The 17151-nt window shown below is 41.8% G+C and overlaps 1 protein-coding gene across 4 annotated transcripts in view; it reads left to right on the forward strand.

Annotated features, from left to right (window-relative positions):
* fmnl2a (formin-like 2a) overlaps positions 1-17151 on the forward strand; it is a 138123-nt gene that overhangs the window by 23067 nt on the left and 97905 nt on the right. For all 4 annotated transcript variants that reach the window (XM_052148410.1, XM_052148409.1, XM_052148411.1 and 1 more), the window contains exon 2: positions 14601-14684. In XM_052148410.1, coding sequence (XP_052004370.1) covers positions 14601-14684 — 84 coding nt within the window. The remainder of the gene's footprint in view (positions 1-14600; positions 14685-17151) is intronic.

Raw genomic sequence — 17151 nt, forward strand, 5'->3', positions numbered from 1 at the left:
ATGTCATTTGTTCATTTGTGGCATGATGATGTTTACCACAAAAAATAATTTGGCCCCCACGCAATGGGGCCAATTCATGAACGTTATAATACACACTGAGTGTGTTAATTTTGATTTTAGAGTGATCAAATCACTTACTAACATTTTCTGTATAAAGTTATATCCAATACTGGGATTACAGGGTTTTGTTTTCAAGACAATGAAGTTGTATTATTAGATATAACTGTACACAGAATATGTTAACATCTGTACTGTGTAACTATTGTGGCAATGATTTTAAAACTATGTCTAGAGTTTATGAATTGGCCCCATTCACTTCCATTGTAAGTGAAGTTTTCCTACTATATAATTGCACACTGAATTTCCTGTACTTTTTGCACAAGTTTGCATGTGCACTTTATGTAGGAATGTGTAGGTCTTATTTAGTCTCTGTAGTCTCATGTGGTTCTGTGTTTGTCCTATGTTGTTTTTGTAGCGTCATGGTCCTGGAGGAACGTTGTCTTAATTAGCTGTGTACTGTACTAACTGTATATGGTTGAAGGACAATAAAAACCACTTGACTGTCCTGCAGGGTTGGTCAGGCTATTCGTTGGTGTTGTGTGAGTAGCAGGCTGTTCTCTGAGCTTATTATCCAGGAGGAATATAATCCCCAGCTGGATGTGAGAGAGGTCTGCCAGTGATCTCTCAGAAGTCTGATACTAGCACTGCATGAACACACTGCTTGAACAGTTAAAGCTGGCTGGCATGACTGGTTTAGTTCTGATTTGAATTCATTGAGCAGATGATAACACTAGGGTGGCATTGTGGAACATAAATTGCTCAGAGGGTCATCGTTCGGGACACTTAACCCTTAAATGTATGCCTCAGGTCTTTAGTGACCTGCTTTACCTCATTCATTTTTTGAGTTATGCTTATGAATGTTATGGTACCCTGAAATCAACCCACAGTGCCATCTCCAATTATTAAACGTGTTTACCTTTTCTTGTGGCAATACTGATGGTTTCTGACACAAGTTATTGTCCCGTGGACACCCGGAAGTAATTGCATTCACATAAATATTGCTGAGTGTGATTCCATTGACGGTTAGGTTTGGGTTAGGATGAAGAGCTAATAAAATACGCTTTCCAGTTGACTGTCGTACAACATTTACATCTATAAATACTTGCTTTTAGTGCTACTCTCTGGACATTTCAACCAGAAACTGGAGCGGCCATACGTTCATCAACACTCCCAGCTTCGGCCACTAGGTGCAGTGGTTTGAATTTCAGTAAGCAGACTGATTTAAGCTGATGAACTTTCAGCCTACTGTCGCCAAATTCACAGAGTGATCAGTCTTACCATGATGTCAACATGGACAGGTTTTGTGACATGCCCCTCGAACACCATGAGCAAAACTGTGCAAAGTAAAAGAAAATACAACCCAGACTACTTTAAATATAAGTTATGTGTTATGGTCACCACTGGATGTCCAGTGTAAAATCTGGGGCCTGAAGTAAAACCAGACGAGACTACTCTATTTGACTGCTTTGAATACTAGCTAATAAAGAAAATTGAGTTGAAACTCTAAAATGTCATAAAATCAAGTAACAGAAATTAGTGGAACATGTTACTTGGATGTAGAAGTAATACAATTACTCTAAGAGCAGGAGCGTTGATATCACAGACCCTTCATGATAAAATCTCTGACAGCAAGCAGCAAACCCAGCAGACGCTCATAAAACCTAAGGGCCCAATTCAATCTGTTTTATAGTTGTTTTATAGCCCTAAAAGACCTACAAGATCCGTGAACATGATGAGTGCTTGTGTACTCATTAACTCAGAGTACCACACACTGTTCATTGGCTCAATTGCCTATTGTCTTGTATACTGTGTCATACTCAGTATGAGTGTGATCAGTTCTGCTGTGTGATTTTTACAGGCTGCCCTTGCATCTTCTTCAGTGAAAAGACTAGGCTCAGACTCTCTGCTGGCATTCTTCCCTCAGCATTGTCATACGGGGCAATATGAGATGCAAGGGGACAGTTGTGAGACACTTCAGCATGGCCTAAGCTCCACACACAGGTGGTGTAGATGTAGAATCAAATAAAGTAATGTAACCAAGTCATCTTGTCCCTTTTAAAATGTATTTATCTATTTTCATAAATTACATGCAATGTACATTAACCCTGCCATCCAGAGAAAATTCGAGGTTGCCTGTCACTTTCTTTTGATCTAAAGGAGGGTTTCGTCTTTTGTGTTTCAGTTACATTGTGTCCTTTAAATATTCATTTGCATTTCTGCTATTGAAGCTATTAACAGAAATCTTTAACATCACAGTTATTACTAGAGGAGACTAGTTTCATATGAGTTAGCTGATGCCTCGTTTCGCATAGCCAGACTTTTAAATATCAGATTAAAGTCTGGTGCAGTTTGGAGCATGTTCTTGGAAAGTCCCTTTCAAGGCAAGTCCACTGTACACTCCCGGGCAACTTGTTTTATGGATACAAGCGGCAAATCAGAGGTAAAATCTGACCGCAATGATATCATAAATTTTACTTCTAAATGTAAAAATATCTATGTATGAGATGATGAAAATATGTTCTTATTCTACATTTCAGAGTCTATACAATTGTGCAAAAATGTATTGCGTACAAATATCTGCCAATAATAATGAGATCAGGCTAAACTGTCTCAAACTAAACTCTACAAACTCATTTAAATATTCATTGTCAAGATCCACACAACATAAGGCAAATCCAACAACTAGTTTTTCATCAGAAGTGCTCTGTCGCTGCCTGGGTACTTGTAAACACAACTTTGTTGCTGACATAAACATGTGATCCCTCCCAGGTCTTTAAAGCCAAGCAATCAGGGGTGCATTTCCCAAAAGCATCAAAAGCCAACTATTGTCACAAGTTCCATCGTTACCAACATAGTTCAGTGATTTGGTGTTTCCCAAAACCAGTAGTTGGAACTACAGCTCTTTACCTGTTGTTAGAAGCATAGTTTCTTGTTAGTTTGTATTTTTTCCACCGAAATGGTGATGGTTCTTGTCCTGAGCCTGTGCTCCACTGGTTCACGTCCGGAGCAATCTGGAGCCTTTCATAAACTGGCTGTGCTTTTTCACTGACATGAACCGAACAATGATGTTACGGTCTACGTAATAGTTTCACTTGACTACCTCACCTGCCCACAATCAAACATGGCAGGACAAAGTGTTTGTATAAAGCTTTTACTCTTGTTTTTGAGGACAAATGTAAAAATACAAAGTAATGCTTTGCCAATGTTATTATATTGCTCAACAAGATTGAGACGACATGTATGTTTTGTTTGAACTATGGCTTAATTTGCTGAGTTCTGTAAACTGTAACAGTGGAATCATTATTAACATTGGTGTAGCAGATTGTTATATTTGGATTTTTGCCATAGCATATACTATTATGTTTATTTCTTGATTGAGAATCCCACCTGTATACTTATACTTACAGATAGCCGCAATCCTCCAAACTTAGTGAGTAGCTGTCAAAAATCCCCTAACAGAACAAAACGATGCACAAAATAAGATGACAACATTATAAGAAAAGCTAACAAAATTGGCAAATTTAATAACTTATTGAGATCAGTTGCAGAGTACAACAGCGATTCAGTGTGTATCTCGAGCTGGACTGACTGTATTCAATGCCCTGATTAGATAACAGGCTGGTCAGTGTCCGAGTCCAAAACATGGTTGCTCCATCCACTGTTTAGGTCATTCTTATGGTACCTGTTCTACCTTGAGTATTTTTCAATTAATTTACGATCTGGTCAGTTGTCTGATTGAAGCCATCGTGCATCATTTCGTGCTGCATCTTCATTCTCGTAGATAATGTTTTTCCTGTGAGATCTTTTTAGTTTGTCTCGGATATCTGTAAAGTCATATTTCAAGTATTTCAACAATGCTAATTTAGTTTTTAAAGAGTGAAGAAATACTCTTTGCTGCAGACAGTAGCTACTGTTGTTGTTTGGGAAACTCTTACCTGATGTTTAAATATGATCCCAACCTATGCCCCCTGACATAATTGGTTCCAGCGTAAAGACCAGCTAGCTTTTGGGGCTGGTGTCGAACCAGGTTTTCGGCCCCGGAACGGCCTTTTCTGCAGTGGAAACATATGGAACAGTTCGAGAGTTCGCACTGGCCCAGAAACCCACCCCGAACCATGTCGGTGGAAAAGGGCTACATGTGGACATCATTTAACTTCACTGAATGTTTCATTCTGTCAACACTTTGACCACATTTACATGGATTTATAAAGCAGCTTTCGTGAATGCAGCCATTTAAGGGATTAAACACTTAAGAGAAAGACATGGTTTCTGTCGACTTTTTTGTTTTTTTGTTAACACATAAGTGTGTTTATATGTTTTTGAAGAGTGCACATATACACATTAGCTCAAGTGTGTCGGGGGAACCCTGAAGTCTGATATAGAGGGAAACCCCACTATTGCAGTGTATCTGTCGCTTTACACAATGTATGCCACTTTTGTGTCTTCAGCAGCTTTCATGCATTAATACTTACCGTAATTTCCGGACTATAAGCCGCAACTTTTTTCCCATGCTTTGAACCTCGCTGCTTATACAATGACGCGGCTAATATATGGATTTTTCCCGCTTTCAAATTTTATATATATAATATATATATATATATATATATATATAAAAAACATTCTGTGACGTGCTCAGTTTTTTGGCGGCGTGAAGCTTTCATTAGACCAATTGAAATTGCCGAACGGGTTAAGGTCAAATAAAAAAATTGTTTTGACCTTAACCCGTTCGGCAAAGACATGGAGAAACGCATATGATGCTGCTTTCAAGTTGAAGGTGATTGATCTGGCTGCTGCACGGGAGCTTGGTCTTAATGAGTCGATGATAAGACGTTGGAAACAGCAGCGTGAGGAATTGACTCAGTGCAAAAAGACAACTAAATCTGAGGCTATTCAACTCCGACACCGAAGGAGATGACTTCAGTGGTTTCAGTTCACAGGACGAGGAAGATAGTGACCAGTGACTTTCTTGGTAGGCTACTGTTTACTGCAAATGTTTTATTACAAGCCGTGTGTGGCAGCGGGGGTGTGGTCAAGCGCCCGTCCGGGAGAGAAAAGCTGTAAGGGCGCTTAATTATGTCTAACACCGGTGTCTAATTTCAAGTGCCCTGCTTCACGTGTCCTTCTTGGGAAAACTGTCACACGGGCACCAGTGTGACAGTTTTCAGCAGGGCACTTGGTGTTCCAGGTAAGGCTTAAGGCCACAGCAATGTTTACAATCAATTTTATAAAGTTTCTCAATTCTTCTATGCGCCAACACTAGACTGACGTGTGTCACTTTCTCAGCTCTGTGGCTGCTGCCTTTTTATGCCGCTCTCCCCATGCTTACTGAAATTAGACACTGGTGTTAGACATAATTTAGCTCAGGTGTAAGCGCCCTTACCGCTTTTCTCCCGGACGGGCGCTTGACCACTGCCACCCGCGTTAAGCCTATTCATTTTGTTACACGTGTTTCGTTAAAGCCTGAGTAAAGTTCATTTGTTTCAATGTACCGGTAGGCACCTGCGGCTTATAGACAGGTGCGGCTTATTTATGTTCAAAATAATATTTTATTTGAAAATCAGTGGGTGCCGCTTATATTCAGGTGCGCTCAATAGTCCGGAAATTACGGTAATGCAATTAACAACAGATCTATATTGTTAAACTATCGTGGCTCAAATGTTGGATGTGCAACAATGGTTACTAGGGTTTTGGGAAACAGTCATGACTAGCTAGTTTATTTCTCCAACTATGCATCATCCTATGGTTATTGGTCGTTATTGTATGGGAAATGAACCTGAGATTGGACCTGGGGATTTAATCCAGCTCTTGCCATTTGATCCAGCTCTTGCCATTTGTATGCAATTTGTATCAGACAGTCAGAGAACAGTCCTTGAGGGTGCAGAGTTTAATTGGTGGCCGACTTCTTTCTTTTTGCAGTTCAATATTTAAGCAAATAAATGTGTTAACGTGATACACATCGCTATCACGCTGTTCATTCAATGAATATGTTCATGTGGAGGCACAGCCCAGCACTACTGAGGCCGTGCTTCAATGGGAGTCTATTACAGATACCAGTACCATTTCAATCAATAGTGCAAAAGATCGATGTTGATTGGACAAAAGGATCTAAAACATGTTCGATCATTATACGAACACATTTCATTGCAGAATGTGGCGATTGACCAATCAGAATAAAGTATTCCAGAGAGCCGTGTAATAATAGTATCATATCACCAGGAATTGAAATGAAAGAGACAAACAGACCGATGGGTTTCTCATTGCACCGCTCCCATTTGGTTTTCAGTGGAAAGAGAGCAAATCAGCTTAACTGTACAGTATATAATAGGATTAGACCCTGATAACCCATCACAGATCTGCCACTGTATAATAATGAATCTGCTCATGCTAGTAATGTAGACACTGAGACCCAAACTCTCATAATGAGTAGTTTATTAATCAACCAAAAGGATGAGGTTATATTAATTGACTTACAGTACATAATAAAGCAATTGTTTAACATTATTATGCAGTAACATTTAAGGTTTACCAGCATCATCATTAAGAACTGATATAAAAATACACATCAGGAAATCTTCTCCCTTACATATGTCTTTGTTTGGGGGGGTGCAGCAGGGGTCTGAGATTACACAACTAATCCTCTGGTAGATGGGGGACACCTGCGCAGCTCCGCAGAATTGACCGGATTACGGAAACATGTTGCGCTAATTAGGGGATAACGTGCGCCACCTGGCCAAATCTGCAGGAACCCTTTGGAGTTAAGGGAGGATAGACAGAAATAAAGTGAGGGGGAGGAAGAAGAAAGAACTTCCTGTCTGAGGTCTTGTCTGTTTGCAATCACCGACCTCGGCGATGACAGATCTTCAGTTCTCCTGTCCTACAGATGTTATTCATACTCAACTTGTGCTGCCTAGATTTTCCCTTTGCTGCAGATTGAAATATTCAGAAACACTGATTACAAACAACAGAACACAATGAGGTATTTATGAAGGGATCAGCTTTTCTCTGCTGTTTGCCATTAATCTATAAGTAGGGATATGGTTAATCGAAGTCTGAAGCTTTTTGGTACCAGACACTGACATTCTGTGTCAAATTCTTATGCATTAACTGGTTTAATATTTTCCCCACAAACGTATTTTTTTGGAGTAGAGAATTGCAATTGACAGAACAGTTAAAGAGGACTTTTCTTGTTCATTTTACTTTATAATAGGAGTCTAGAACTGCAATTGACAGAACAGGTATAAAGTACTTTTCTTGTTCATTTATTTTTTATTTATTTTATTTTAATGTTATATATTATTTTTACATTTTACCTGTGTGGGAACCAGAACTAGACAGAGAGACTAAGAGAGACAGAAAGCTAATTCTTTGGTCCAGTGGATGTGACTGTCTCCTCTCCCTCAACACCAGACACAGAAATATATGAGAAAGAGTGACCGCATGCCTCACAGAGAGGAAAGAGATTTGAGGATGTCTGAGCGAGCAGCTGTCTAACACACTTATACACTCTTCACCTCATAGACAAAGATTAGATGGGCTCTTGTGCTTTATGAATGAATCTGATACAAGAGAATTCAAACATGACTTTACCAGGACACTGGTTGAAATGTGGTGACATTTGTCTAGCCTCTGACATTCACTCTATCAAATCTTTAATGTGAACTCCCATCAAACCCTGTTCTGTTATACTCATTATATACCATACATTCAGTTAATATTCATTAATAACAACTGCTTTCACAATGGATTTACTGTATGTCTGCCTGACTGTATTACCAGACCACATGTTATTAGTACTCCTATTCCAGACACGTCTACATTTACAGTACATTTATGTGGATGAATCTCTCAGCAACATGTCCAGGTCACATTTCAAAGCAAATCCCACCATGATGTATAAATACATACTTATTACGTAATTTAATACAATTTAAATAGCGGCTGTGGCTCAGATGGTAGAGCGGGTCGGCCGCTAATCGCAGGGTTGGTGGTTCGATTCCTGGCCCACATGACTCCACATGCCGAAGTGTCCTTGGGCAAGACACTGAAACCCAAGTTGCTCCCAATGGCAGGTTAGCGCCTTGCATGGCATCTCTGCCGCCATTAGTGTGTGAATGTGTGTGTGTGTGAATGTGTGTGTGAATGGGTGAATGAGTCACAGTGTAAAGCGCTTTGGTAACCTCTAAGGTTAAAAAAGGTGCTATATAAGTGCAGACCATTAAATAGTATAGTTTTTTTTTTTTTTTACAGTATTGATGAGATTTTCATTTTTGTATTTTTTTATTACGGTAAAGTTTTTTTTTTTTGGGGGGGGGTGCTTAAATGTCATGATGGTGCTTTTAATGGTCCTGTTTTTTTCCTCGAAATTATACTTCAAATCTAAAATAAACATTTCCAGGTGGCATCTCAAAATAAAAATAGCCGTAATGATCTTTTGCGTTAAGAAAATAAAGACTTTTTTAGTACCATTCATATTTTATGCATTTTTACATGATTTCCATGTTAATTAAGCAAACTGTCATATACTGCCAAAAACAAATTTCATGATTTAGAAATACTTTTAATATGTGTTTTTTTTTCTTATTTGTTAATTTTATTCTATTGATTTTGTTGTGAAATATGACCCATATGACTATGCACATGTATAATATGTTTTTGGGCATCAGCCTTTAGTTATAGATTTCACAATATCAAATAATGTGCATCATCATTTTTAAGACAAATGCTGATATGGAAACAGCCCTTTGATGTAATAACTAGTGATTGTGGCCCTTGTGTCTTTTGGACCGTTAAGAGCATGATGCATTTCATTAGTATTCTACAAATAGACCACAGCACAGGTCTAATCTGAGACTAAACACAGCAGTGATTTTGAGTTAAGACTCTTTAATGTGCTCTAATTACACTCCTGTCAAAATGTGAGTTTATGACAACTGTAGTGTGTGTTCATGTCTTCTCTTTCTGTGAGGTTATGTAGAATTGACAGAGAGATGAATGGATGCACAGAGGTTATGTCCTCTCTGATGAAATGTATAATGACAACCTAGAGAAAGTCTTTCTTTCTTTCTTGAGGATATATCCCTCTTAGTCATGTTCTCTGCTGTGAATTTAAAGCTGTGTTTAGTGGTGTATGGGGCAGGGTGGGGTAGATATGTAGGTGGTTATTTAGATTTTTGAGCGGTTAGGACAGAACCAGAAGACAAATTGAAACACAGGTCATCAAATGTCAGCTGGCGAGGTTAAAGTGACTACTACTGCACAGGGTTAAAAGTGACATCAGTTGCCTAACTAAGGATTTGTTCTTGGAAATGTCTTTCTCATTTCAGCAGGTTTTCCGCTGTGGTGAATACAAATCATGCTACATTTGCCAGATAACTTTTCTGGTAGTTTGTATGGTTTTTTCTCGACACATTTCTCCAAGCTCAAGTCAATGCTCTCAAAACAGCAATCTGAACACTTTGTAATTATCCTAAACAAAATGTGCATTTCCCTTGATTTTCATAATTTTCACATACACACATATTTCTCTGATCCAAGATTTATGCTTTCAAAGCAGTTAACACAGACAGCTAAATTAAAGTCATACTCACAAATGCACGTCAGGTTGTCAAATGCCTTTATATGGATATCTGCTCTGTTATTAATGCTCACAGCAAAGGGAATGCAATTTACAACATTTTTCACACAACTATCATGACTTTGCTATCTATAAAATGGGAGAGGATGAAGAAGACAAAGAAGAGGTGCAAACTGAGAAGAGGTAGAGTTGTTGAAAGAAGAGGAAATTGGAGGAAGACATTATGAGGAAATGAGAAGAATTTCTCAACTCTATCAGGGGTGATCATTGAAAGAGTTGAGGAAAGACCAAATGGAGATGGTGTAATGATGGTGAGCAGAGAGAAAGATGACAGCATGGTTTAAGTTTAATAAAATAAAGAAGTGATACAACATTAAAAGCACCGATCCACGGAGAGAAAAACGACATTGTTGGCATTATTTTCATGGCTGGAACAGTACGTTAAACACTGTGACAAAAAAATTATATTAAAACAACATTGTATTGACACTGTATATATGCCAGCTTTGTTTGCCTAATGCCTAGGGTGCTTTAGCCAGGAGAAAAAAGTTCTGCTTCTTCCATAGTATAAATCAGGCTTTAGCTGTGTTTTTCTGTCAAATTAAGTTCAGATAAGGAGGTTGTGACAAGGAGGAGGGCATGGCTGTGCCAGTACTGAATCAGCTGATTGGGAGAGCGAGATAAAGGGGAGCTGGAGGCGCCAGTTCAGAGAGAGAGAGATGCACGCAGCTGCGTTGCATGTGTGTCTGTGTTTGTTTATTTTTTGAAAGTTAAGTTTGACATTAAAACTTTATGTTTACAGTTCAGCCGGTATCCGCCTCCTCCTTACCCTTCCATAATTGTTACAGTGGTGCCGAAACTCGGGAAGGAGGAGGGTGCGCTATCGTGGAGTCCCCGCCGCTGCCATCCGCCAGGGCTGCAGCTGCAGCCGTCTGCTTGTGGACGGAGGGGTCGCTGCCGTCCGTTGTGGGAGGAGCAAGCTGACATCCACCAGAGGGCGGAGGAGCGGTTGAGGACCAGGCGAGAGTGCGTTTCGTAAAGGCCAAGGAAAATTGACAAGTGGAATTTGCATGCCACTCCCCTGGACATATGGGTATATAAGGAGCTGGAATGCAACCACTCATTCAGGTTTTGCGCTGAGGAGCCGAGACTGCATCTCATTCCCTCCATTAGGGAATGGAGGTTACGAAAGTAACCAAGACTTCCCTTTCTGTCACTCACTCAAATTTGTATCAATGAAGTGACACTAGGCGTCCCTATGGAAAACGCCACAACTGCTGTACTGTTACGTGGACTGGCGGTGTGAGATGGGCAGAGCTCTGTGTGCCTCATAGCCAGCTCACCAGGCCGTCACGTAACTTCCCCCAAAGCACTCGTAGGCACCAAACGGTTCCCTGCACCTCAGGGACAAGTCGACTGCTCAGAAAAATAAGGACTGGCCGGTCAGAAGAACGTCATGTGGAAGGGTCCCGTGATCCCAAAAGGGGAGGAGTTACTACAAACACTGTGACCGGGGGCAGAGAAGCCTCTGTCCAAGGAAGATGCGGTTTACCAACGGGGAAACCCTTTTGTGGAAAATACATCACACAGGGTTACCAACGGGATAACCAATGCATGTGGAGCACCTACCCCAGTACAGGGCCTAATTGAATCGCATAGCCAAGTCAGACAGTACCGATCAGCCACCGTGTCTGGTTGGGGAGCGCAAGCCACAGGCCCAAGCTCCGCCCAAGGGGGACCAAGGGAAAAATCGTGTTGGACAGCTGGGCGGGGCCTCATGATGGTTCTGAGGTGCCACTTGTGGCCGTGCCAAGTCCAGGGACATCAAAGCACTTATCTGGCTCCTTGTGACCACTCCCGGAACAGCCTTTGACAGGAGAGGAAGAAGTTCGTCCTCGGGACCCATGAAGGCCATCACATCAGAGGCGGATTTGTGCCACACCCCGGCGCACGGGTGCGGGAAGGTCATGATAACAACTACCGCGGACACCGAGTGTGGGGCCCAGGATGTGAGGAAACTGTTCTTTTCTTTCAGGGACAATTCGAAGCCTTTCACGGGTTCTTGGTGGCCGGCCATGAGGCAGGTGCCGTCTGTTTCCTGTGGGTGTCTGTGATTCTCTAGATCTTTATTTCATTTGTCAGATATCTGCCCTCATAGATTAGATTTGGGTTTGTCTGTTGTCATGGTAATATCTTATTACACAGCCTTCATTAACATGTTTGTCCTAAACTACAGAGCAAGATACTTTGTGTTTCACTGTTCTGGAGGGACGCAAAAGTGAAGTCTCCTGCATTTACACACATGTACAAGAAATATTGATTTGTATAGAAATGGTTTTATTATATGAGAAGAAAGAAAGCAGAGAGTGATACAGCTGTGTAGGACATCGGTTGCTTCAGACACGGTCAATGATAGTTTAGCTGTCAGTATACAATTTTTAGTTTAATGCAAATATTGAGTGTTGCCACTGACAAATCACAATCTAGTATTCCAGAAAACTGTGTAAAATGTAAATGATATTTATGGCATCTCCCTTTTTGGTATTTTTGTGCATGTCATGCATATATATACACACACTGGCAGCCAAAAGTTTGGAATAATGCACAGATTCTGCTGTTTCAGAAGGAAATTGGTACTTTAATTCACCAAACTGGCATTCGACTGATCACAAAGTATAGTCAGGACATTACTGATGTAAAAAACAGCACCCAAGTATTTATTTTTTTTTTATCAAATCTAGACTGGCACCATTTCAAGCAGCATCACTCAAACACCTTATCATTGAGTAATCATGCTACATTGCTAATTTGGTACTAGAAATTCACTTGTCATTATATCAAACACATTTAAAAGCTATTTTGTTCATTAAATGAAGCTTAAAAATGTCTTTGTGTTTGTTTTTGAGTTTCCACGGCATGTCTTACGGTCAATATTCAAACAGCTTTCTCTAGAAACTTGTCAGTCAATCATTGTTTTGAGGAATGAAGGCTATACGATGCTTGAAATTGCCAAAAAACTGAAGATTTCATACAAAGGTGTACACTACAGTCTTCAAAGGAAAAGGACAACTGGCTCTAACAAGGACAGAAAGAGATGTGGAAGACCAGATGCACAACTAAACAAGAGGATAAGTACATCAGAGTCTCTAGTTTGAGAAATAGATGCCTCACATGTCCTCAGCTGACAGCTTCATTGAATTCTACCCGCTCAACACAGTTTCATGTACAACAGTAAAGAGAAGGCTCAGGGGTGCAGGCAGTATGGGAAGAATTGCAAAGAGAAGTGCCTGACAAGACAGCCACATCTATGGCAAGTGCTACAGGAAGTTTGGGGTGAAATGTCACCTGAGAATCTGGACAAACTGACTGCTAGTATGTCAAGGATCTGCAAAGCTGTCATTGCTGCACTTGGAGAATTTTTTGAAGAGTTCTCTTTGAAGAAGTTCTGAATTTTTTTTTCAAATTGCAATAGTAATTCTTCATGTTACTAATGTCCTGACTATACATTGTGATCAGTTGAATGCCACTTTGGTGAAAAAAAGTACCAATTTCTTTCCACAATAGTAAAATCTGTACACTATTCCAAACTTTTGGCCACCAGTGTGTGTGTGTGTGTGTGTGTGTGTATATATATATATATATATTGAAGACATGCTGTAGAAAAAAATTTTCATAAACATCATAATGGTTGTCTTGATCAGATGTGTTGAGTTATTCTCTGTTAAACAGCTGCTGTGTTGAGGCTGGAAAAGACAATAAACACATCCGCTTTAAAGCGGCTCCCTGAGTGCATAATGCCTCTCTGGAAATCTATGGAGTAAAAACATGAGCTGCCCATGACAGCACACAAAGATTAACAATAGGGTTGCTATTTGATAGATTTTTCCAAATGAAGATATAATTTAACAGCCCTGGCTGTGTTTTGCCATCAGCACACAGTTGGAGAGGGGCTCATGTTTTTGTGCTTGGTTGGGTGGTGTGAGTTTCGCTCAGGTGGGTGGGGTACTGATAGGGCTCTGGTGACTGCAGTATTTTGGGGGAGTTCCACGCAGCAGATGTGTGTAAGTAGGGGAGATGGAGGGGACAGCGCTTGTGTCTGAGCCAAGAGAGAGAGGTGGAGGTCTGATCTCAGCACATTTGGAGTTTGAGTGCACACATTATGTGCAGATGTGCTGTACGTTACAGTGTAAAAATCTCCATGTATGTCATGAGCACATGAGCTATATCAAGAGACCAGGATATTGGCTTTTTTGATTAAGTAACTACCTTGTAACAACTCAAAACCTCTATAGCAACCAACTAGTAGTGCTCTAGAAACCACTCTGAGCACTTTAGCAACAGCAAACCAATGCCCTGGCAACAACAGCATTCCAGAATTGTGACAGTGAAGTTTTTGAATGGACAAGCACCACTTGACATTTTCTTCAGAAAATGTAAAAATCTAGTTAGATGTAACTAAGGGACTGCAGCTTTCTGCACTGATGGGAATGTTTCGATTATTTGCTTCTAATGGTGCAGTTGAGCAGCTCTTTTGCAGCTGTCTTTGTGCAGAGGAAAATGATTCTGGCATACAGTTACAGCCTCAAGTGTCTCTCTCTGTTGTTCTGCTGAAATGGCAGATTTTAAACACAGACAAACAGTGGAAGACAGTTTGATATGGATGTGGGGAGTAGCAAACACATGCACATATTTCTCCACTTCAGTCCAATACATGACACTGTTAAAGCCTATATACTTGTTTTTACTATCTGTGTAAAGGCATCCAAACATCCATCAAGATCCATGAAAAGAGTTTTGAGTTTTGTGGGGGGGTTTGGTCCATTTGTGTTAGCTTTCTATGCATCTATGAGGTCTGGATTGATTTATTTTTAGTCTTGTTTTATCGGTTTGTCTGATTGTCCTGTAAAAACAAATATATATATATATATATATAGTGACTCCAGTCTATATGTGTATCTATATACAGAACTCAATGAACCTGCCTCCAGACAAAGCAAGATTACTACGGCAGTACGACAACGAGAAGAAGTGGGAACTCATCTGTGACCAGGTAAAACAATTTCCATCCCTTACTCCCTCCTTTCTCACAGTGTGCCAGTCTTTCATTAAGATCATGGGTAACACTATACAATAAGGTTCTATTTGTTAACATTAGTTAAACGTGTACTATGAACTAACATAAACTAGCAATGAACAATTGTATTTTTTAACATTAACTAGGATTAATAATTGCTATAAAAACATATTGTTCATTGTTAATTCAAGATGCCTAATGCATTATCTAATGTTAACGTATGTAAAAGTTTTGTAAAGTGTTATCAGTTTATGCGAGGGGGTTGTGCTATGACCATAATATTATATCACGTTATGAGTAATTTTATATAATGATAATGTTATATATTATGATACAGTTTATTTTTTTGCTGGAAATTTTATGAAAAAATTATTGAGCTACATAAACCATTTATGTATAACTTATATATAACTATATATGGTAAAGCATATTTTTTGATAACAACTGTACTTCAACTCATTTTATTATTTTCTCTTTTTATTTGGAACTTATTGAATTGAAAGGCTGTTCAGATGCAAAAACATCCACTTCATCCAGTGAATACCCTGTCTTGTTTCACTGTTGCCCTCTTGTTTGCCATCTTGTCACTTTTTGCACTTCTTAGTTTTCACTTTAGTCCCTTATGTAACTCCATAGTCTCTTTGTTAGCGTTCGTGTTTCCTCTGTTCATTGTTTTCACCTGTCCTCATTAGTTTGCCTTTTACTTCTGTTAATCACCTTGTTATCTTGTTTGAGTTCTGTTTGTTCATTGGTCCCTTTTTCCTATGTTCATGTATTTATACCCTGGCTTTTGGTTCAGTCCTTGTCTATCGTCGTTTGATGTTAACCTGGTGAATCTTTCCTTCCCGAGTTCCCTATTCGTGTCTACCTTGGTCAGCTCATTCAGTTTATGTTTCATTTCCCCATCGTGGGTTGTTCCTTTGTGTTTTCCTGTTTGGTTCATTTAATAAAGCTCAACTGCGTTTGGATCCGCATCTCCTCGTCTGCCTCATTACTCAAGCGTAACAGAACGATAGACCACCCATGGATCCAGCAGTCCAAAGAGCGAATTACGAACTGCTCTGCCTGAAGCAAGGGGACCGACCGATAGAAGACCACATCCACGACTTTCTTGTCCTGGCAAACGTTTCAGACTTCCCTAATTCCTCCCTTGTGGTCTTCTTCCGAGGCAACCTGAGTGACGGGCTGAAGGAGCGGTTGCCACCGCCAACGCGCGACTGGACGCTCCGCGCGTTCGTAGAGGAGACCCTACAGGCCTGCGGTTCTCCTCTAACAGTGGACATCATCGAGGAGAACCCCGTTGCGCCTCCCACAGTATTGACCCTCCATTCGCCCGTGGTTCGTCCTTTCACGCCTGTCAACGAACCAGCGCGGCCCTCTTCGTCTGCCCGGAGGAGGAGGAGAAGACAGGCTTCCGCCTCCCGGCCCACGTCTGCCCCGGTCTGCGAGCCAGAGCCCACGCCTGCCCCGGTCTGCGAGCCAGAGCCCACGCCTGCCCCGGTGAGCGAGCCAGCGGCCACGCATGTCACAGTGAGCGAGCCAGCGGCCACGCATGTCACAGTGAGCGAACCAGCGCCTACGGCCTCTACCGTCAGCAAGCCTGAGCCCTCGTCAACCGCGGTCAGCGAGCCTGAGCCCTTGCCAGCCACGGTCAGCGAACCTGAAACCACGCTGACCAGGAACAACATCCCAGCTTCGCCAGTCGCATCAGCCCGGAGGAAGAGGAGAAAGGGAGAGGTCTCTGCACTCCAGCCTCCGCCTGCCACAGCCCCATGCTCTGAACCCCCCTTGGCTCTGCCCTCAGCGCCCAGCGAACCCAAGCCGGCGCTTACCACGGTAACCCAGCCAGAGCCCGTAGCCTCAGACGTCAGTGAGCCAGTGCTTGTAGCCTCGGACGTCAGTGAGCCAGCGCCTGTAGCCTCAAACGTCAGTGAGCCAGCGCCTGTAGCCTCAGATGTCCCTGAGCCAGCGCCTGTAGCCTCGACCGTCCCTGAGCCAGCGCCTGTAGCCTCGACCGTCCCTGAGCCAGCGCCTGTAGCCTCGACCGTCCCTGAGCCAGCGCCTGCAGCCTCGACTGTCCAAGAGCCAGTGCCTAAAGCCGTGACCGTCCAAGAGCCAGTGCCTAAAGCCGTGACCGTCCAAGAGCCAGTGCCAGTAGCCGTGACCGTCCAAGAGCCAGTGCCAGTAGCCGTGACCGTCCAAGAGCCAGTACCAGAAGCCTCGATCGTCCAAGAGCCAGAGCCTGAAGCCATGACCGTCCAAGAGCCAGTGCTAGTGGTCGTGCCCATCCTAGAGTGCGGCACCTCCCGAGCCTTCCAGGGCTCCCCCTCTCGAGCCTACCAGGGCTCCGCCTCCCAAGTCTCTCGAGTCTTCCAGGGCTCCTCCTCCCGAGCTTTCCAGAGCTCCGCCATCCGAGTTTCCCGAGCTTTCCAGAGCTCCGCCA

The sequence above is a fragment of the Xyrauchen texanus genome, chromosome 18 (genome assembly GCF_025860055.1).
Source record: "Xyrauchen texanus isolate HMW12.3.18 chromosome 18, RBS_HiC_50CHRs, whole genome shotgun sequence".
Classification (NCBI taxonomy): domain Eukaryota; kingdom Metazoa; phylum Chordata; class Actinopteri; order Cypriniformes; family Catostomidae; genus Xyrauchen; species Xyrauchen texanus.